The 12,618-nt window shown below is 43.3% G+C and overlaps 1 protein-coding gene across 1 annotated transcript in view; it reads right to left on the reverse strand.

The window, feature by feature from the left end:
* The window catches only part of HTT (huntingtin), a 211,476-nt gene that overhangs the window by 136,234 nt on the left and 62,624 nt on the right, over positions 1–12,618 (reverse strand). The window contains exon 16 of the mRNA XM_065405845.1: positions 2,818–2,958. Within this exon, the coding sequence (XP_065261917.1) occupies positions 2,818–2,958 (141 nt within the window). The remainder of the gene's footprint in view (positions 1–2,817; positions 2,959–12,618) is intronic.

The following is a 12,618-nucleotide window of genomic DNA, read 5'->3' on the forward strand; positions in this document are numbered from 1 at the left end:
ACACTATTTGTATTCAACTTTTAAAAAAAAAATCATGTCCGTAAGTTTCAGGTCATTGTGATTTAAAGATAAATTATAAAGCCCTTTAGTGAGCAAATGAAGATATTTGGTTAGATTATTGCTAATACCATAAATTAAAGAAACCAAGGAGGGTTCAAAGCCCTTTTTGAGAGCAGCATCCATTTTTCTATCTGTGGGCTTTTCAGGGAAGAACTCACCTTCTGAGGGAATAACCTTATCCCTGGAGAGGGACACAACAGCGACATCAACCTACAGCCCTTTGGTTCCTGAATGTTATAGAGTAAGGTTGTTCTTGTTAACACGCTCGCCCTTATCAGGCTTGTTCCATTCATCCCTAATCACTTCCTCAAAGGAGGAGCAAAGAGGTACTGCAGCATCAGGGGAGGATTTTGAAATAGAGAAATTTACTCTGAGGCTTACTCACTGGAGCCTACTCAGATTTCAGAGCCAGACAGCTCATCTTCCTCAGTCGAGGAGAGGGAGGGGAGAAGGAAGACTCCCCTCTCCTGCATATTTGGTGCTTTGTCTTTCCCACTTTAGCTTTTCATTTTTTTTATTTTTTTTTTTAACCTTTTTGCACACTTTGAGAGTGTAGAAGTTCTACTGCAGCTTTGGTGAGGCCTTTTGCGGCTTGCCTTTCTTAGGGCCTGGAACCCTCTTCAGCGGTCTGTCTCAGAACCCTCGGCCACAGGGTCCCAGGGGGAGGGAAGGAATTCATTGTCAGAGTCTTCCTGGTTGGAAGGAGGGAAGGGGCTGATTAGAAACCCAGCTTCTTTCCTCAGGGTGCTCAGGACCCACTTTAAGACTTGGAAAGGGGGGGATTTATGGCCCCACGGGCTTCCCTTCTTTCTTCTGCAGAGGTCCCCTAGGACTTAACCCCTGAGTCAAGTGGTCAGGGTCCTTGCTTTTGGAACCTCTTCCTGCTCTGCACTGGGGTTCCTGATCCATTTTTCTCCAGTTGGAGTTACAGCTGCCTCAGTGGGCATGGACCTATCCGACTCATTGCCCCAAGACCTAACAGAGTTAGGGGTGGAAGGCTGGGTGCAGGCTGAGCACAACTCTCCATCTGCTGAGCCTGGGAAGGCTACCTCACATATAGAGCACTGCCTGGATTTGCTCCAGTGCTTTCTTTGCTGCGTTACCATGCCTGTAAGGGGCAGAGGAACCTTAACAGAGATGCTGCAGTGGAGGCTCAAGGAGGACTGAACCCCTAAGGGGTTAACCAACCCAAGGAGGAGGAGGAATAGCTCTCCACTACCCAAAAAACTGGGCAGTAAAGTTAAAATAGAAGGAATAAGGGAGGCAGCAAAATAAACACCATTGTCGCTGCTGCAGAGACAATCTAGCAGTAAGCAGGAGCAGAGGCAGTGTGACCAGACCACACAGCACCAGAACACTGACCCGCGTCCGTTAGCTACAGATAGAGGAGCGCAGTCCAGATACCCAGACCTGTGAGAGACAGTAGGCTGCAGAAACAAACTTTTCAAAAAATACAAATACCACAATTATGATCTAGTCTGACCTTCTACATAACAGAGGCCATAGCATTTCACCAACTCCTGCATCAACCCCCTGACTTCTGGCTGGCTAGAGTACCTCTAGAAAGACATCCTATCATGGTTTAAAACTTCAAGTGGAGCAGAATCCACGACGTCCCTAGGTAAGTCATTCCACTGATTAAGTACACCATTAAAAATTTGTATCCTATATTCTGTCTGAATTTGTGTAGCCTCAACTTTCAGCCATTGGCTCTGGTTATGCTTTTGTCTCCCAGATTAAAAAGTCCAAAATCATCATCAGAAATCTTTTCCCCCATGTAGGTACTTAGACTATGATCATATCACCTAACCCTTAAACTCCTCTTTGATAAACTAAAGAGATTGAGCTTAAGTCTTTCACTATAAGGCACGTTTTCCAGATCTCACATATTTCTTGTAGGTCTTTTCTGATCCCTTTCTAATTTTTCAGCATCCTTTCTTGAAGTGTAGGTACCAAAACTGGAGATAGCATTTTAAGTAATGGTCTCATTAACGCTGCATACAGAGGTAATGCCATTTGATATTCACATTTAAACATCAAAGGGTAGCATCAGCCCTCTTAGCCACTGCATCTTACTGGGAGCTCATTTTAAACTGGTTATCAACCAAGACCCCTAACTTCTTTGCAGAGTCACTATTTTTGCAGGATACAGTCCCCCATCCTAAGTCTGATCTATATTCTTTCTTCCTAGACATATAATTTTGCATTGGGTGTAGTAAAGGTGAGATCTAAAACAGGATTCCTGAAGTGTAACACTCAGGCTTGGTTGACGCTTAGAAAAATTAAAACCTGTTAAAAACCCTAGAACATTTGTAGAACACTCTGCATCCACACAGACACACCAAATGGTTTACAAACAGTTGTGAAAGGGGCTAATCATTTAGAATAGATTACCATTAGCATATTTGAAACTGGTTAAACTAATTGGCTCAGTCCCAGCATAGCTGCAGACAAGCAAAAATGATTTCATTAGTTCTCCTGCTACTATCCCATAGTGCACTGGTACTGCTGCAAATTCTCGGTGTCCATTGCTTCTCATAGCCAAGTGGGAAATGTGGGCATTGTAACTGAAATAGTTTAAGACAGCACTAGTGTGCACTTAATAGAGTAATACTTAAACTGATGTGACATGGCTAGTATACGTGAGCTCTGTGTACACAAAAGAACTGAACTGGACATTGAATTATGTATTCAAAAGGCAACAAGTTAAAATGTTTCACAAAAGAGTAGGGAACTATAATGTAAACCTCAACATACCATACTCTTCTCCCATGGTTTCAAGAGGTGTCTTATACAGTTTGCTGAAGAAAGATTCAGGATGAAGGGCAACAGCTGCTCCAACACAACTTACTGCCAATGCTTTTACACTGACCCTCACATCCCTATCAGGAACTAAAGCTGTAAAAAATAAAAAAAAATAAAAATGCTGAACATAAGTAACTACTTTCAATTGTTAAAGAGCAAAAGCATACAAAATTAATATCCTGTTACAACTTAACCTGGATAAATATTTTGACAAGGTATTAATGCAGACCCAATAATTGCATCTAGTTGATTAATCATTTATATAGCACCTTCCTCCTAAAAAATTTCCAATTGCTAAACATTGGCTTTCTCCATCCACTGAGAATGTGGTAGCTACATTAGCAGTGCACAATATTACATAGTTTAGGACAGGAAAGAATATATCAAATCCTAGTGTGACATGCTTATCTAAGTTTTAAAACTACAGCTATCCCCACTGCAGAAGCAGACAAAATCCACGTAAAAAGAAGGGATGGGCATACTGAGCCAGAAAGTGTTTTTGAAAATAGCTCCCTGACATTTTATTGCAGCACGGTGATTCGAAAGGCAAAATAATTGCTGTTTCAAAATACAGTATTCTAGATTATCTAAACTGTGTTAATTTGTACAGGAAATTAAGAAACCCGTAAGAATTTTTACTAAAGGCATAAAAATGAAAGAATGTCTGCTTGTCACCCAAGCCTGTAATATTGGCACCATCTCTCTTTAGGTGCTCCCATCCAGTCTATATCTAAATACTGCTGATTCTTTCTGCGCAACTTCTCTAAAATATGGCCTCTCTTATCCAGCCATGCAACTAAAACGCTAGTCAAAGCTCTCATCTCGCCTCTGGCCTTGACAAATGCAATCTTACTCCACTCATATCCATTCAGAATGCTGCTGCAAAGATCATTTTCCTAGACCAGGGGTAGGCAACCTTTCAGAAGTGGTGTGCCAAGTCTTCATTTATTCACTCTAATTTAAGGTTTCGCGTGCCAGTAATTTTAACATTTTTAGAAGGTCTCTTTCTATAAGTCTATAATATATAACTAAACTATTGTTGTATGTAAAGTAAATAAGGGTTTTTAAATGTTTAAGAAGCTTCATTTAAAATTAACTTAAAATGAGAGCCCCCCAGATCGGTGGCCAGGACCCGGGCAGTGTGAGTGCCACTGAAATTCAGCTCACGTGCCGCCTTCAGCACACGTGCCATAGGTTGCCTACCCCTGTCCTAGACTGTTCGCTTTGATCACGTCACCCCTCTTTGAATCCCTTCATTAGCTCTCTTCTCCATCTCCTCAAACATTAACTGTTTTAATTCACTTTCAAGGCCTTCCACTATCAATATACACACTACCTATCATCTCTCACTTGCTGTCGATGCTCACTTTCAATCAGCTCATGATGCCAGCCTGTACTGTTCACTTGTTAAATTTTCGAACAACCACTGCTGTGCTTTCTCCCATGCTGCTCTACACACTTGGGAGTTGCTTCCCATAAGCATCTGCAAAGCTACCTCATTACCCACCTCAAAACTCTCCTTTCCTGTGATGTCTACAAAAAACTTGACAACCGTTAGGTTTGTTACCAGGGACCACTTGTGTGCAGGGACCACTACATGTCATGCTGACAAGTTTTATCTCAACTTTTCCTGGTACTTCCACGTCAGTCTGTATCCATCTGGTATCTCTTGTCATATATTTAGTCTGTAAGCTCATTGGGGCAGGGACTGCCATTTTGTTCTGAGTTAGTGCAGCGCCCAATGAAGTCCTGCTCCATGACTAGGGCTCCTAAGTGCTATGGTAATAAGCAAATGTGGGTGAGGAAAGATTCCTTTTGCCTTTGTTAGTATTCTTACATTTCAAGTTCAAGCTGACAAGAGCTCAAGAATGAGGAAAAACAAGTCAGTCACTCAGGTCTAACACAGCCACATCCAACTGAAACTGTAAGGAAAATTTCCACTGAGCAGAAATTATTTACCCAAATTGGAATGTGAGTGGGACAGTGAGGTTGAGAAACTCTCCTACCCTTGCAGAAGTGCTATGGAGGTTTTACTATCCATAAATAATCAGTAATTGTGTGTTACATTTCATCTGAAAGTGGGCACCTCTAAAAACATCCCTCATATAATGTCGGGGTATTGGTTTAGGTTCTGACAGAGAGCAGAGTGGCACTAGTGATTATTAATAAGGCTAAGATTTTATCACAGATACTTTTAGTAAAAGTCACGGTCAGGTCACGGACAATAAAGAAAAATCCACGGAAGTCCGTGACCTGTCCCTGACTTTTACTAAAAATATCCATGATAAAATGGGAAGGGGCTGGGCAGATGCTGGGTGGCTGGGAGCTTCAGGCTCCCACACCACCACCAGCTGCAGGGTTCCCTTACCCCCCGCGGTGGCAGAGAGCCGCTAGGGTCCACCTATGACCAGCAGCAGCAGCCGCCAGCGGCTGGGGAGCCGCAGAGGTCCCCCATTCTGCCACTGGCAGACGCGGAGCTGCTGGTCCCCCATGCTGCCGCCAGGGAACTGCGGGGTCCACTGCCTGCCCACGGCAGCTGGGAGCTTGGGGGCCCCGCTGCCTTAGGTGGCGGGGTACCTCACAGCTCCCTGTCACTGCGAGAGGCTGCTGGACCCTGTAGCTCCCAGCCACCAGGGCTGAAGTCACGGAGGTCTTTGGAAGTCACGGATTCTGTGACTCCCATGACTAAATTGTAGCCTAAATTATTAACGTTTATAGCCACAACTAGATTATAAGCTTTTCAGGGCAGGAGCTAGGTCTTATTTCTGGAGTCCATAGGATGCTCAAGAACAAAATGAAAATAAGGTATCCCTCATGAACCAGCTCCTCCCAGGGAGAGCATAGGAGGAAGGTCTGGGTTTAGTTTTTTAAGTGCAAAGGTATGGAAATCAAGAGCCTGGGAAATAGTACTTAGATTTGCCAAAGACAGTGTGAGACTTTGGGTGAATAACTTCAGCCTCATATCACTCTTTTGAGGTAAGTATGCTGATTTCACAGATGCATAAACTGTTTGTTTATTTGTAAAGTGCTTTGATATCTTGAGAGGAAATTTACTATAAATCAGGGGTAGGCAACCTATGGCACGTGTGCCAAAGGCAGCACACAAGCTGATTTTCAGAGGCACTCACACTGTCCGGGTCCTGGCCACTGGTTCCGGGGGGCTCTGCATTTTAATTTAATTTTAAATGAAGCTTCTTAAACATTTTAAAAACCTTATTTACTTTACATACAACAATAGTTTAGTTATATATTATAGGCTTATAGAAAGAGACCTTCTAAAAATGTTAAAATGTATTACTGGGATGAGAAACCGTCACTGCTCTACAGCCAAAATGCTTCTGAAATAAATGTAGTCAAACTTTACTAATTCTGGGTCACAGAGAATGAAAATGATGCTTAAAATTGTTGATTGGCTCTAGTTTTCAAGATATGCTATTGGGTCAGTATATACGACCCTTGACTTGGGAATGGCGGAGGATAAGTGAGTTATAAAGGGAATTTAAACCAGAAATGACTAAAATACATCTTTGACTGGATCTATGAATAAATCTATGACTGGGTTTGGACAGTACTTGCTTTTTAGGCAAAACAATGAATGATGCAATCTGAAGCTGGTATTGCGTCATACATGATATGAATTGCATCATGTTATTCCTAGAAGTCATGGATGATGCAATCATAACGAAGCTTACATCACTCTGCTGAACAAATTGCCCTACATCAGCTCTAGAAATCATACAGTGTCGTGCTCTCTTATTTGTCAGTGTTTGATTTTGCAAAGGGACACGTCTGTTTAGCCAAAGTGAGCAGAGATGCCTCGTACTTGTGTGAACAGTGCAGATAACTTCTGCTATGTTTGTAGTGAAGTGACTTTTGCATCACAAAAGCGCAGTATAACCACTATGGTTAAGAAAGCCTATCACCTTTATTTTGGCTGCAAAATTGGAGATCAGGACAAGAGGTGGGCCCCACACATATGCTGCAACACTTGTGCAACAAATCTTCGCCAGTGGTTGAACAGGAAAAGGAAATCTATGCCTTTTGCAGTGCCAATGATTTGGAGAGAGCCAACAGATCATACCAGCAATTGTTACTTCTGCATGGTGCCTCCAGTTGGGAAAGATGTGTCAAAGAAGAAAAAGTGGACTGTGCATCATCCAAACATTCCATCAGCTATACGCCCAGTACCCCATGGAGGAGGACTGCCGGTTCCTGATGCACCAGAATCATTCTCACTTGAGTCAGACGAGGAAGAGGAAGAGGATGAAACTTCTGGTCCTGAACCATCAATGTCACAGGACCCACATTTTCTCCCATCCTCCTCCTCTGAACCACACCTCATAACACAAGGTGAACTGAATGACCTTGTCAGGGATTTGGAACTACCCAAGAGTAAGGCAGAGCTGTTGGGCTCCAGACTACAGCAGTGGTATCTCCTGGCAGGTGATGTTAGGGTTTCCATGTTCCGTGACCGTCAAAAGGATCTTGTCCCATTCTTCTTCATGGAAGGTGATCTTGTAGCCTGCAACAACATCGATGGTGTGATGACAGCCCTCAACATTGTTCACGATCCAGATGAGTGGAGACTGTTCATTGATTCATCGAAGATGAGTCTTAAAGCTGTTTTACTGCATAATGGCAATGTTTTGCCCTCAATTCCAGTTGGTCATGCAGTCCATATGAAGGAAACCTATGACAACATGAAACAACTTTTGAGGTGCATAAACTATGACCAACATCAGTGGCAGCTTTGAGGCGATTTGAAGGTTGTTGCTCTCTTGCTTGGTCTGCAGACTGGATACACAAAGTACTGCTGTTTTCTCTGCGAATGGGATAGTCGTGCAAGAGATTCCCACTACATCAAGAATGATTGGCCACTCCGACAGTCATTGGAGCCTGGGAGGAAAAGTGTTCAGCATGCACCACTTGTTGAATCAAGGAAGATTTTGTTACCACCCTTACACATCAAGCTGGGTCTGATGAAGAACTTTGTCAAGGCCATTGACAAAACACAAGCAGCTTTCAAGTACCTCCGTGTAAAATTTCCAAGGTTAAGTGAAGCTAAGATAAAGGAAGGTGTCTTTGTTGGTCCTCAGATTCGTGAACTTCTTCGAGATGATGCATGAGACCATGCACTGCGTGGCAAGGAAAAGACGGCATGGAAAGCCTTCCAGTTAGTGGCAATAAATTTTCTCGGAAACAACAAGGCAGACAACTACAGGTTGTTGGTGGAAAACCTCCTCAAGGCATACAAAAGCCTTGGTTGCAACATGTCACTAAAGATACATTTTTTGCACTCTCATCTAGATTTTTTTCCACCGAACTGCGGAGCAGTGAGCAATGAGCACGGCGAGCGATTTCACCAGGACATTGCAACAATGGAGAAACGCTATCAGGGCAAATGGAGCCCATCAATGCTTGCAGACTATGGCTGGACAGTGACAAGAGATGCTCCATTTAATGAATACAAGAGACAAGCCAAGAAGCGCCGAGTAGACACTGAATAGGACTAAACTATGTACATAATAGTTTTTTGCCTTTTGTTTCATAATAAATTTTATTTATATAACCCTTTTGCTGATTTTTAAAGTGTTACATAAACAGGACAGGTGAAATATTATCATGTAAAGCAACCATAAACACATGAAAAGACCTAGGTTTACAATTTATGATTAAAACTCTACTATCTACACAATATACATAGACATAAAATGTAAAAACTTAAATATCTTAGAAACAGTAGCCAATCAGTTGTTTTAATTGTCATATTTGAATTCAGCACATCAAAATACATAATAAATAGCACATTTTATCTCTGAAGCAGACGACTTCTCAAAAATTGTAGACCAGTGTTATGAGTGAATAAATGAAGACTCGGCACACCATTTTCTGAAAGGTTGCCGACCCCTGCTATAAATTATAAATACCACCTCCAAGAGCACCCTAGGTTTTCCTTGAAGACTTCCCCTTCCAGTCTCCCCACTAAGCTTATAAGAGAGCTTATGAGAATACAGCTGACAGTAGTATGGCTGTATGGCATGTAACAAAGGTGTGGTGGGGGAGGCAGGGAGGAATATCTCCTTTTAGTATGTGTGCTCGACTTCAGTTAAGTCAGTAGGAATTACACACTCATACCTGGGGGGGTGAGGGGGGGGGGGGGGCGGAGAGAAACCCACCACAATGGCCACTGTTGCTGTGAGACTTTATAAGAGAGATTCCTTGGCAGCAACCATTCAACCCCAATTATGGTGTTAATTTAAACAGTAAGGATAGGCCAGTGCTTAGGGCATCAGTCTAAGACTTTGAAAACGTGGGTTCAATTCCCTACTCTGCCACAGGCTTCCTATGGGACCTTGACAAGTCACTTAAGGCTGAATGCATAAAAGGAGTCTGGGCTCTTAAGAAAAAAATCACAGAAACCACAATGTGATCCACAAAGCCTGAGTTAGGTGCCCAGGCTCCCTATACAATGAATGGCAAGATATAGCTCCTAAGACTGCAATTCATAAAAGCGAGCATGCTAGGTGGCTCCCCGCCTAAGCTACCCAATAGGAGATGCTGAGGAAAGGGGACTGTGCTTAACTCCATTCCTCTCTCAGAGATGGGCGCCTGACTGCAGAGGCGCACCTGTTTCTGCTTCGTAATTCACAGCCAGGAACCTTCTTTAAAATTAGATGCCTATGCCATTTTACATTGTGATGGTGCCCACACACCTGGTAACTTTCCCCCCAGTGGTTAGTACTCACTTGTGATGTGGGAGACCCAGGCTTAAGTCTCTCCTCAGGCAAAGAAGGGAGAAAGCATTTGAACCGGGGTCTCCCACACCTTTCAGAACTAGTGCTCTAACCCAGCGTTTCTCAAATGTGGCCACCAAGGGCTTCTCTTGCGGCTACAGCCTCCTGGGCAGTGATTGGGAGGGGAGCTAAGCACCCTCTCCCTTGGGGCCGCCCAGAGGTGTTGGGTCATCACCCCTCTGGAAACACAAATGCCGGAGGAGCAGACAGCTGGTGTGAGTTCCCCACCTTCCTGGGGGTGGTGGAGCTCAGGGCTTCAGCGCTGGGGTGGCGGGAGGCAGGCTCCAGCCATTCAGCGGCGGGCTCTGGACATGGGCACTGGCTGTGTGGCGGCAGGTTCCGGCCGCGGGCTCCATCCCTCAGCCGTAGGACCCAGCAGGCTCCATCCCCCGGTCCCTCACCCATCCACCCTAGGCCCCCGCTGTCTCCCTACCCATCCGACCAAGACTTAATTTGTCTCGTGGCTTGCCAGGCCTGAGTAAGTCTGCTGTGAAAAGTGATATTTGTATGTTTGTTAATATCATTTTTCATTGACTCCCAGCTAGCTAGCAAGTCTGCTGCTGTGAAAAGTGATATCAACAAACATCATTGTTCACAGAAGCAGGCTTACTAGCTAGCAAATCTAAAAAAATACAAAACCAAACAAGCAAAAGAAACAACAACAAAAGACAAGAACATGCAAAGCACCTTATTTGTGTCTCTTTTCTGTTTAGGTCCAGTAAAGAATAGACACAACTGTCCATTATTTTTACTACTGAATCTGCAAAAAAACCCTACATAAATAAATTACTATGATTTGGACATGGACATGTGCATATTTATTTGTTTTTCCTAAAGTTAAGTATTTTAGGGAAAAGTGTCATAGCGGCCACCAGCAAGAGTTGGTGGCCACACTCTGAGGCCACCAAAAAATTTGTTGTGAGAACCCCTACTCTAAGCAGTGCTCTACCTATGGGATATTCTGATGTGGAACTCCCTCTGTCTCTCCTGTTGAAGCTGTTCCACTCTGCATAATGAAAGAGTGACTGGAGTAAGGGGACTGGACCCAGGGTCTCCCACTTCCCCAGTGCCCTAACCTTTGGACTAGAGTGTCACTCTCTCCTTCAACAACTGTTCCACTTTGGATAAATAGTCACTGGGCCAGAGAGATAGAGAGACTCCGTACACCCTAAAAATTCCTTATGTTCTTTGACCTACTGCAGCAGAGTGCACTAAGGCACTTTATTGCATGGTAGCAGGATCCACATGGCTAGTGAGCCTGTAAGAGGCTATAGCACCATAGATTTACCTCTGACTTATCAACACTGGACAAGCCCAGAGAACAACTGATGAAAAGTACTCAAAGAGTTAGGTATTATTATATAAACATGCTGGTATGCAACAAGATGTTATCTAGAATTTGAACCAAAGACACACGTTTCAAAACAGAAATATCTATATTTGCTAAAAGGAAAATGACAATCCCTTAAATGGGCAATGTCAGCTTAAAACCTAATCCATTTTAAAAATGGAGTTAAAATTAATTTCATGTATTACACCTGCCTAAGTCCCCACTTCAATTTTTGCAGAAATTACATTTAGTGTTTTTAAAAATGTTTCTCCCCCCACTGCAGCATGGAAGATCCACACAGAGAAAACAGCCAAGCTAATTATACACAAAATGCTGTCAACTGCACAAATGAAGGAAGGATAGTCTAAGGCTGGGATGCTAGCCTGGGACTTAAGAGACCCCTCTTCAGTTCCCTGCATAACCTTGGGCAAGTCATTTAATCTCTCTGTACCCAAGTTTCTCATCTGTAAATGGAGATAATAGTACTTTCTTACCTCAAAAGGGCGTGGAGAGGACCAAAAAAAAGTTTCTGAGACACTCAGATGCTATATGGTAATGGGGGACCACATAAGTATCCAAAATAGAGAAAAGTGGGGAAAAAAAGAAAATAAAAAGGAAAATCTCATATTTCAATTATTATAAACTTGGGTATCCGAGCACGCCATTGCCGCTCCACTTCTCCCGTCTCCCAGGCTTGCGGCGCCAATCAGCTGTTTGGCGCCGCAAGCCTGGGAGGGAGAGAAATCCCTATGTAACATTCATTGACAAAGAATTTTCAGAGAAAAGTGTGTTCTATTTAAGTTGTAACCCTTTAAGATAGGGTTTTTACAAGCTTCATATAATGTGGACCACATCTTGAGAGATTTCCCTCCCATGCAGTCACACAGCTTCCCTGTGACAACAGCAGCAATTGCTTAAATGGAAAATTTCAAGTATTTGTATTTTTAACTGTAAAATACAGTGTCTGGTCCTTTTCAAAAGACATATACTGTTCCTTTTAGCGCCTTACAGACAGGAAGGAAAGGGAACTAACAGTCGTCCATCTCCCTGTTCCCCTGCACATGCTATTTCCTCCCCCCCACCCCCACCCCCCACTATCTGGTCCCCTAACACTCCTCAGGCTGTCTGGTCCTTCTTTCTCCCTGAATTTGCTTCCTGGTTCTCTTCTGTGTAGGATATGCTACCGAACCACCTAGTCTCTTCTCCATTTGCTCCTATGGACACACTGCCTGGCTAGTGGCTCTGATCTTGTAAGTAGTCCTTCCCTCCTTCCTGCTGGTGGCTTCACTGATAGGCAGTTCCACTCCTGCTGATGGCTCTGGTACAAGACAGAAAAACCCATTTCCTCCACTTATGCAGCACCAGTCTAAGCAAGCTCCACCTCCTTGTTTCTAGCTGCTTTTACTGGTATCCCAGGCTTAACTATGCTATACAAAACCTAGACACTCATGTAAACCACTGGTAAAATGGAGGAGCTGCTGGCATTATCATGTGATCTGCCGGCTCCCCACGGATTAGAATTAGAGAATTGCCATCTTAAGGAGTTAAAAAAAGTTATCTGGTTATTTTACCATTTCAAACATCCTTTAAATAACTTTTTTTAATAACTTAATATTTGACTAGCAAGTT

Source organism: Emys orbicularis, chromosome 5 (genome assembly GCF_028017835.1).
Source record: "Emys orbicularis isolate rEmyOrb1 chromosome 5, rEmyOrb1.hap1, whole genome shotgun sequence".
Taxonomy (NCBI): Eukaryota; Metazoa; Chordata; order Testudines; family Emydidae; genus Emys; species Emys orbicularis.